We start from the raw sequence: 10,430 nt of genomic DNA on the forward strand, positions 1-10,430 counted from the left end.
TGTGGGAGCAGGGGAGAGGCAGATGGGACTTGGCACACTGCAGGGTGGCACCCCTGGGCAAACAATCATATATAGTAATTAAGAGGGAGGAAAGCACTTATTTAAGAAGTAACTATACCTTGTGAGCTTTCTTTGATTGTATTTATGGGGATGTGCATGATTGTGACAAAAAAAGATAAGAAACCAGATAAGACAGATGCATAAATGTTACTTATCATAAACAGCCACCTCAAGTGGGCAACTCCTATCTACCAAAGCAGTAACAGTCAACACCTTGCTAACAACTGTTTGGGCTTAGGACCCTTGAGAGGCCATAGATGAAGGGGCACAGAAATGTCCCATCCATTTAATCTTCTTAAGATCAAAAAGCAAATTATGGACTAAATATGTATATGGATGCCACCCAGGTCACTCTTAATTTTGTCCTGTGCTGCCTGTGTCAGTGTCTGAACATTGATGTGGTCTCTTCAACTGAACAAAGTCCACAACATCAAAATGCTTGTGTGGGGTTTTTCATTTTAAAAAAAAAAAAATCAGATTTTTTTTCTGCTCAAACCACAAATTTCGCCAGCTAATAGGAGCAGGTGATACACACAAAAAAAAATTATAATTTTTCTAAGAAACTGTGGATTACGTAATTTCCTCATGTCATCATCTTTGTTGTGAAACTCCGGCCTTCCTTTAAATGAACTCGTCACCCCTCTGGTGCGAGTGCAGTGCTGAGAGAGCGGCTGCGAGGAAACGCGTGTGCTCCCAAGGACTCTGGTGCGAGCATGAGCCGACACCTCGGCGGAGTGCACATCTCTGCAGGTAAGCCACATGGGGTTGACCGGAGTGGACGGAGGCATTCTGAGGGTTACACCTAAAAAACCTTTGCCGTTTACTGCTTTAGCTCACATGTGGAGTGGGGGTGGTGGCAGACGTTTGCCTTGGCAACCAGTGATGTAAAGAGATGTGGTCCTCCACTGGGTGGGCTTCTTTTGCAAATGTGGCAGTGACGTTGAATATGTATGATGGGTCTTCTCCAAATGCTGCGGTGTACTTCCAATGTTGCTTGCACGTACTTTTTCACTGTATGTAAAGGAAGCACAGCTGCTATGTCATGCTCAAAAAAAAAAAACAACAAAATCACCGACGGTTTCCTCTCCCTTAACTCACTCAATCTTTCTTCTTCTCCTTTTTTTTCCCTCCACAGCCTTCATGTGCCTGCTCACTATTTTGGATTTTGCAAGAATAAATGCAAGCGATCTGTGTAGAAGCTCAGCTGGTACCCAAAGCAAGAATTTAGCCAATCTCCTGAAGAGCGAAGCAGAAACACTTGTGAGAACATATGTAAGTAAGAAATGGAGCTCTGGGTCAAGTGCTTTGTCATGTTTTGAAGTTTGCTGGTATATATAATGGATGTTGATTATGTGCATTATGACCATTCGGCCCATTTCCATGATAGGCTGTGGGATTTCACTGGTGCCACCTGAATACCCAAGACAATTGATTAAATATCCCATCCAAAGAGAGACACATTAGCCTCTGACTAAGGACAGTTTGTCATGAAAACCTGTATTATAGGATAATTAGATGGTGAACACACATCCACTACGTTACAACTGTATCCATACTGTAGTTTCTCAATGGTTAAAGAACTGATCAGGGTTGAACAGTAAATTCTTGGTGGGACCTACATTATGTCATGGAGCATTTTACTTAAAAGTCAAGAAATTACAAGCAGAAAAATCTACTGCACACTTTTTGGGAGAACAAGCCAGAATTTTAAATTTTGTAACCAGGATCTCCCTAATGCACTATACACTTAAGATAGTGCAGAAGGGGCTGAGCATGAGAGCCACCATGAAAGATATGGAAAACATCCATCATTCCAGCTGAGGACTGTAGGTTTAGGACGATCCCAGTAACAGTGGGTGCAAAGCATAACCTGTTATTTAAAAGTTAAACATTTAGGGAGGACTGTTTAGAATTTGGAATTTTGCAGTTAGCACCATCCTGATGCACTGGGGCTTAGACTACGAGGAACACAAGAGCCAGCATTAGGAGAGACAGACCTTATCCATCATCCTTGGTGAGGATTGTGAGTTCATGACTAAATGGGTACACAACAGTAACCAGTGTTGGACCAGAGGTCAAACCATCACACTTATGCACACGTGGCAATTTGGAGTCAACGATTTAACAACCACGTGCTTGGTGTGTGGGTGTGTTTGTGTGTGTCTTGTGGTGGGTTGGCACCCTGCCCAGGATTGGTTCCTGCCTTGTGCCCTGTGTTGGCTGAGATTGGCTCCAGCAGACCCCCCGTGACCCTGTATTCGGATTCAGCGGGTTAGAAAATAGATGGATGCTTGAAATGTAGGTTGAAAGCCATAGTACCTGCAGAAAAACGGACACAGAAATTGCAAACTCCACAGTGTCACTGCCCTCACTAATGCCACCTGATATTTACTAGCAAAAGCTTAAGAACCAAAATAAAGAGGAAGCCAATCAGCCTCCCTTTGCCAATTCGGTGTTAACTGTCGACTCATCTAAAGATTTCATCCAGTCATTTCTGGATGTCTCCATTCTTCACAAAACCATTTTGGCCTTATTGGTATTTCGTTTGCATCTCCAGATCCTTGTTTTGGTGCTTTTTTTAAATGCCTGCAGGTGACAAAGAGTCATGGAATACTACATGTTCATAAGGACAAGAACATAAAAAGGAACCCACTGAAAGGTTGAAAATTAAATAAAAAAAAAAAAAAAATCCAAATTAATTTTATTTATTGACTCTTGTAAGTACCCTGAGATGGTGTCCGATGCCCAATATAAAATAAAGTCTCACAGCCACCTTCACAAAACCAATCTAAACGAGGATACACGATAAAGTAATCGTTTGTTCATCAGTGAATTTTAGGATAAACACGATCACAATGTACTTTGATGACCATTATAGTACAGGTTAAGAGCATACTGCATATTCAGATACACATATTTTAATCAAGTGTATGTTTGCTTTCCATGACAATTGCTCTGGTACACCATTTTCAGAGCGGGACCAAGCCAATGGTGAGGATTACATGTGACATCAAGACCAATAACCCTGTGTGTTTGTTTCTGACTCTCCAGATTGAAGCTCAAGGAGAAGGCTTTCCCCAGTCAAGCTCAGAGTGCAAAGAGGAAGTGTCTGGCTTCCCAGTGGGTGACATCACTGCCAGAGAGTCCCCTGAGATGCTTCAGAGCATCTATTTCACTTTGAAAAGCATAGACAGACATTTCAAAACCATCCTACAGCAGCTCTCTGATCTGGGCTTTCCAGCCACGGACCCTTTACAGATGAAACTCAAGGTGGCTCAAGAGCGTGTTCTTCACCTAGCTGCCAATATTAAATGCATGCTCACAGTGCCTCCCCCAGAGGTCAAGATCCCACCATCAGTGACCATCAGGGGCATCTACAAGCAAAAGAAGTATGGCTGTACTGTCCTGAGAAAATACTCCGAGTTCCTGACTCAAGTTGTACGAGGACTGAGCCACCAGACGGGCACGAAGCTGAAAAAAAGATATATTCATTCCCATCATGCTCGGTTACAAAGACTGCCTTAGTTTTAACCAAGGGACTGATAAAAGAAAAAAAAAACTGTTGTAATGTTTACAGAGATATATTTATATATTTATATATTTATTTAAGTAACTTTATTGCTGACCTTTTATAACCAGTATGCATCCATGGTATTTATTTTAGGCCAGAACAAATACTTAAAATTTGTGTTTGTGGGGACATGCTTTCGACACAGACAGACATCTGACCTCTTGGTAAACACTTTGAATCCACCTTGTACATCTATGTTTCACTCACATGAGAGCCAATGCACATTGCACACAAAGTTTCCAAGCCCTTCAGAACAGTGCCAGTATTCATTATAAAAAGAATGTAGCTGTGTTGAATGTGATACTCCGAATGAATGTATTATTTTATTTCTGCTTGACTAAAATATTTTACATACACATACTATATTAATATATATTAATATATATATTTATATATAGATATACACACACACACACACACACACATATATATATAAAAATATACAATCTAATATTTAATGCAGTTTTGTAATAAAGTATATCTTTATTCATAACGTCTTGTGTAATGTTTCTTTTCATGGACAAAATATATTTGAATCTTTGGCCATTGGGTCCTTTTCATTACAAGTCAGCAGCTTGTTGCTCTAACACCTGGGTGTCTAATCTTATCCTATTTACTCCTCCTGTCCTCTGATCTCACCGCATCTCCACTTCCTGCACTCTGATGCTAACCCACCTATTCTGCTTTCTGCACTCTGATGCTAACCCATCTAATCAACTTGCACTCTCATCCTACCCATTTGACTGTACTGCACCACAATCCCAATATAATCTTAGCTCCTCTGATCCTACCACTTCTCACCCTTCTTAGTCTGCCTATATCTAATCATTGTGCTTAAGGATTACTTGCTTGACCGCTCTTATTTTCTACTGCACCACAAGCCTTTGCAAAGTATGTACAATTATAATGCAGTATTGGGTATATCTATGTGTCCTCATATCACCTTAATTAAATTCATCTTTATTTACCATAATCTAATTACTGTACTGCACCACAAGCTTGACCCCTTATGATGTCATCTTCCTGCACAATACATACCGTATGCTGTGTGTCTAATTAAACTAATGCTCATGCAATAAAGCCATTTGCAATAATAGGATCAAATAATCTTTGGGCGGCCATGAAATGACATCTGACAGGAGGTTTGTGCACACCTTGTTACCAAAGAGGAAATTGTAACTCCCACCAAATTAATGACACCCATAAGATGCTACAAGGTGCAAGCATCCTGAAAACAGCTGACACCACCCAGAACTGTATTTGAACCTTAAGACACAAGCCTGAGAGCATTAAAAAGTTACTGCACAATAAAAAAAAGAGACTCTTATTCTGACTAATGTAGCTATTTGAGTCACACACACTTTTACCAGAAGAGAGGAAATCTCTTTGATTATCAGTGATAACGTGGAAATTAAGAAAAAAATAAGTCTGTTTGCTAACGGGCTCTTTGCATACAGGTGAACAGGTTCACAAAGTTAAAAAGCCAGTACACTGTTTTACATGAGGAAAGAGTTGCAGCTGCAGCATCCCTGGGGTTGACTTCAAGCAGCCAAAACCACAGCATCTCGGACTAAGACGTGATACCACAAAACAGGACTTCATGAACGTTAACAAAAAGAGCTAATGAGGCTACATACTGAAAGATGATAATAAAATCACGAGGAGATCGCCTAATGTGCAATAAAAAAATTTCATGCACTGTGCTCATTTTTTCCATTTAAAAACAAATAAATAATAGTGCAAGTTCTTATCTTTGCATGGTCATTTCAAAACAGGCTCAGAAGACTGCAAGATCCAGCAAGAAAATAAGAACAAAAGAGAGGAGCATCAGTAAAAGAAGATGTAAAGGAGTAAAGGATAAAAACAGAACTCTGCAGAAAGCAATAAAATCAAATGTTCAACAAACTAGAGGAGATCAAGCAGTGAATCAAGATTTCCTTGATAGTGAACCACTAAATTGTCATCCAGATGCTTTTTAAAAGTTGACATTTTTCCACTTTAACTACATGACTCGGTAGCTTGTTTCACATTCCCACAACTCCTTGCATAAAGAAACATTTCCTGACTTCATTCCTAAAAATACTTCCCTTGATTTTGCACTGGCATTCTCAACTACGTAATAGAGAGAATGTTCATAGATCAGTTTTATCAGTTTTTTGAGAATTATGAACAAATGGATTAAATACATTTAATTCTCTGAACCTTTCAAAGATGGACTTGCCTTTAAGTCCAGGGATACAGGAAACTCTCTCTTTCACTGCACACCATACCCCAGGTGAAATAATTGCATTACCAAACTAATTTATATTCAACAGCTTTTACAAAATAACCAAATGTTCGATTAGTTTTGCCATATTGCTTTGAATGTCACAATGTTGCTCAGTGTATGCATCTTGTAATTGCCCATGTTATGTTTTTGCTCCTATTTATTTGCACATAGGCCTTTGCATTTTTCTCACATGAACATGTTTGTCCAAGTTTGAAGATCTTTCTGTATCATTTTAGCTGCCTACTCGTTACTGTCCATCCTTCCAATTCTGGTGTCATCTGTAGATTACTTACATTTATTCACTATACCTATATTAATATTGTTAAGATAACTTAGACAGAGAAATGGTCTGAACACAGAGTGACCCCATTTGCCGCTTCTCTGTACTTTTTCTCTGGTTGATTAACTAGTTTCAAATCCAGTCTCTTAAGCGTGTGTAGCAGTGATAAACCAAAGACATCAACAGTCATTCATCCACTCATCATCTTATTTTCTATGGGCTGTGAGGTGGCATAGCCTATGAACAGCATCATGTGCCAAGAAGAAGCCAACTCCAGATGGGACATCAGGCCATTGCAGGACACTCTAATGGATACACTAACACTGAAATTATTTAGGGTCTATCAGCAACCCAACTGCATGTCTTTTGGATGAGGAAAGATATGGAAGGAGAGCAGAGCTACCAGTACCTGGGGTTCACATAAACAATGTCTTTTGACGTGTGCAGCAAGCTGCTAAAAATGTTCCATCAGTCCATAGTAGCCAGTATGGTGTTCTACGTCAGGGGTTGCCAACTCTGGTCCTGGAGGACCATCGTGACTGCAAGTTTTCATTCCAACCCTTTTTTTAATGAGAGCAATGTTTGTGCTGCTAATTAACTTCTTGTAAATTAATTTTAATTGAATTGTTTTTTTAAGATTTGTTCCTCCGAATTGCTTCATTTGTTTCCTTAAATGGCACCCAAACAGAAATGAAATGTGACGTGAGTGAGCCAACAGAAGACCAACTAAGTCAAGGCCTTCAACTCCAACCAGTTGCTTAATTAGGCGCAGATTCTTGTTGTTAATTAAAGCAGTTCTTTAATTCTGTGGCTTGTTGTTGCTCTCGTGGTGCATTAGCAGACATTTCTGAAATTGCTGATTATCTCTTTTCTAAGAGCACTGTTTAAATTGTTTTGGAGACCTGAGCTGACTAACATTCCTGAGACCTTCATCGTTCTTTATTTTCAGATATTATATGATGGACACCAGTTGTAAAGGCTCATTTTTATCTCATTATTGTTTGGCTGCTAAATAAGGAAAAAGAAACAATTAAGGGGTCTGAGTCTTCAAGAGCAAGTCAATTCAAATGAATTCAAAAGACATTAGGACACTCATTAAGAAAAGGGTTACAATGAAAACCTGCAGCTACGGTAGCCCTCCAGGACCGGAGTCGGCGATCCCCATTCTATGCTGCACTGTACTGGGGAAGCAACTTGAGCTCAAAAGATGCACAATGCCTGAACAGACTAATCAAGAAAGCCTGCTCCACCACAAGGCAAACCCTGGATACACTGGAAGCTACTGTGGAAAAAAGGGTGGTGGCAAAATTGGATGCCAATATGAAAAATTCCCTCCAGAAGGCGTACTCTTGGAGCATTTTTAGCCTTAGGCTCATTCCTCCATGGTGTGCTAAGAAGCGCCTCTGAGGGTCTTTTCTGCCCACTGCTATCAGGCAATGCAATGCTTCCTCCCAACTCGCTCTTTAAGTTCATTTAGAAAATTTCTGCACAATATACAAATATTTATTTATCACCTGATTGATTTATTGGCAGTATTATTTGTCCTGTGAACCTATATCCCTGTTTTTATGTTTCTGCTGCTGTATGCATCTAAAATTCCCCTTGGAATCCTTGGGATTAATGAAGTTCATCTAATCAAAGCTCAGTATAACACTATGATTTGTGTGTTGTCAAAATGACTTTACAGACATGTTGGCTTTCTTGTTGCAACACTTAAAACTGATACATACACTATATGGCCAAAGGATTGTGGACTTTGAACTAGCAAATCAATATGAGCTTGTTGGATATCCCATTCCAAAACCTTAGGCTTTAACATGGAGCTGGAATTCCATCCATCCATTATCCAACCTGCTATATCCTAACTACAGGGTCACGGGGGTCTGCTTGAGCCAATCACAGCCAACACACATTTCCACAAAACCCCCTCTGTAACTATTTGTTAAAACCCCCAAAATCAATATTGGGAGAGGTTACGGAATCACAGTTTTAGCTGTACCTAGTATGGGTTCAGTACTTAACAGTTTAAGACTGAAAGAAAGTAGCTGTATTTCAAAATATTTCATCTTATGGAGGTGGAACATCAAGACAAAAATGGCTGAAAACCCCTGGCCTAGAGATATCACGTGTCATTTAATGACATACAGTCCACTGTAGTTAAGAATTTACTTTGATCAATAGGTCTACTATCATACAAAAATCATACAGTGTGACTACTATTACAAGTTATAAAAATGCAAGATGAAGCTCTGCTTCGCAGCATTGACTTTGTATTATTTAGGGCTCTGATCAGATGGTACAATATTTGAATTAAAGTCTGGGAACCCCGATTCAAGCTGTTAATTACGTCTGAGAAGGAAGACATTTATGATGGATGTTTTTGATTTAAAACTCTCCCTGAAGGTTCACTGGACAAAATTATAGATACCTGTAACCTTAGTGCATGCAGTGTTCAACATTCTTGGCTTATCACTTGAGGAAAACATAAATGACACCACTGTTAAAAACTCTAATGCTACGTAGCAAGATATGTAGCAGGCTAAAATTCAGTAAAAAAAACAAAAACCATTATCTGTCAATATTTTTTTCAAAATGGATCACATCAGATTGCAGACCTCTAAAGATATTTGAGGATACAGGACTGATTGATATCATTCAGAAAGTGTGTTCTGACAACTCTTACACATTACCTTCAAGTGGGACAACTGTGTCATGTACGAAGGATTTATATGAAAGGATCAAATCTTCACCATTTGAGCGGCTAAGACGTTGTACAGAAGTGGCATTACTACTACTGGACATTACTGAGCAACCTTGGTTAAACATGTGCTTAATTACGACCAAACAAAAGACATTTTGTGATTGATCTTGATTAAAAAAAAGTAATCATTTAACAGCCCTAACAGATATTTTAAACACACACAATTACAAACATCACATTTGAGGGTGTTATGTTAGATATTTTGTGCAAGAGAAATCAACTTTGCTGATTAAAATCAGTCTTGTGGTTCCCATCACAATTCATGAGATGTCAAAAGAGTAGATAAAGAGTAGATGTAAATGTTAAGATCCTGATTCATCATGTTATGTACCTTTGGGAAAATTTTTTTTCATCACGATAATCTAAACAAAAAAAAACCAAAACCAGACAACAAAATAATGTAAATGATACATCAGTTAATTACTTCGGTTTTTCATTCTATGGAAGCCCACATTCAATCGTTCAAAATGTTTGGTTTTTAAAACATGTTTTAAAAACGACATCTACGGACTGAACACTAGCAGTATACAAGTTACCATCTCAGACCTCGGAGATCAAAGCTCAATGAAGTTGTCTGGGACTGATTAGACATAAAAAATGGAGGCCACATACAATTGAGCAAGAACAGGTTTTGTTTTTAAAACAAGTCACCATTTTATCAATTTTATTTGTGTGTTTTACACAAACAGATGAAACAGTAGAATAAGACAGTAATGCACTCAATGTTGAAATGAAATTATGTAAAGCATTTTAATACATTTTTGTTCATCACAGTGCTTAACAGAGGTGATGTGTTACAGTGTATCCGGAAAGTATTCACAGCGCATCACTTTGTCCACATTTTGTTATGTTGCAGCCTTATTCCTAAATGGATTAAATTCATTTTTTCCTCAGAATTCTACACAGAACACCCTATAATGACAATGTGAAAAAAAGTTTACTTGAGATTTTTGCAAATTTATTTAAAATAAAAAAATTGAGAAAGCACATGTACATAAGTATTCACAGCCTTTGCCATGAAGCTCCAAATTGAGCTCAGGTTCATCCTGTTTCCCCTGATCATCCTTGAGATGTTTCTGCAGTTTAATTGGAGTCCACCTGTGGTAAATTCATGTTGACTGGACATGATTTGGAAAGGCACACACCTGTCTATATAAGGTCCCACAGTTGACAGTTCATGTCAGAGCACAAACCAAGCATGAAGTCAAAGGAATTGTCTGTAGACCTCCAAGACAGGATTGTCTCGAGGCACACATCTGGGGAAGGTTACAGAAAAATTTCTGCTGCTTTGAAGGTCCCAATGAGCACAGTGGCCTCCATCATCCGTAAGTGGAAGAAGTTCGAAACCACCAGGACTCTTCCTAGAGCTGGCCGACCATCTAAACTGAGCGATCGGGGGAGAAGGGCCTTAGTCAGGGAGGTTACCAAGAACCCAAAAGTCACTCTGTCAGAGCTCCAGAGGCTCTCGGTGGAGAGAGGAGAACCTTCT

General features: G+C 39.1%; 1 protein-coding gene across 2 annotated transcripts; it reads left to right on the forward strand.

Annotated features, from left to right (window-relative positions):
- The first annotated feature begins 733 nt into the window (after positions 1-733).
- Positions 734-4,016, forward strand: m17 (IL-6 subfamily cytokine M17). Of its 2 annotated transcripts, XM_039771034.1 has the most exons (3): positions 734-810; positions 1,196-1,332; positions 3,112-4,016. In XM_039771034.1, exons 1-3 carry the CDS (start codon positions 774-776, stop codon positions 3,583-3,585), a joined length of 648 nt encoding a protein of 215 aa, XP_039626968.1. In that variant the 5' UTR covers positions 734-773; the 3' UTR covers positions 3,586-4,016. The 2 variants fall into 2 exon arrangements, with proteins under 2 accessions (XP_039626968.1, XP_039626967.1); XM_039771033.1 differs by lacking the exon at positions 734-810 and having other exon boundaries at positions 916-1,332.
- Positions 4,017-10,430: the final 6,414 nt, after the last annotated feature.

The sequence above is a fragment of the Polypterus senegalus genome, chromosome 12, assembly GCF_016835505.1.
Source record: "Polypterus senegalus isolate Bchr_013 chromosome 12, ASM1683550v1, whole genome shotgun sequence".
Lineage (NCBI taxonomy): Eukaryota > Metazoa > Chordata > Cladistia > Polypteriformes > Polypteridae > Polypterus > Polypterus senegalus.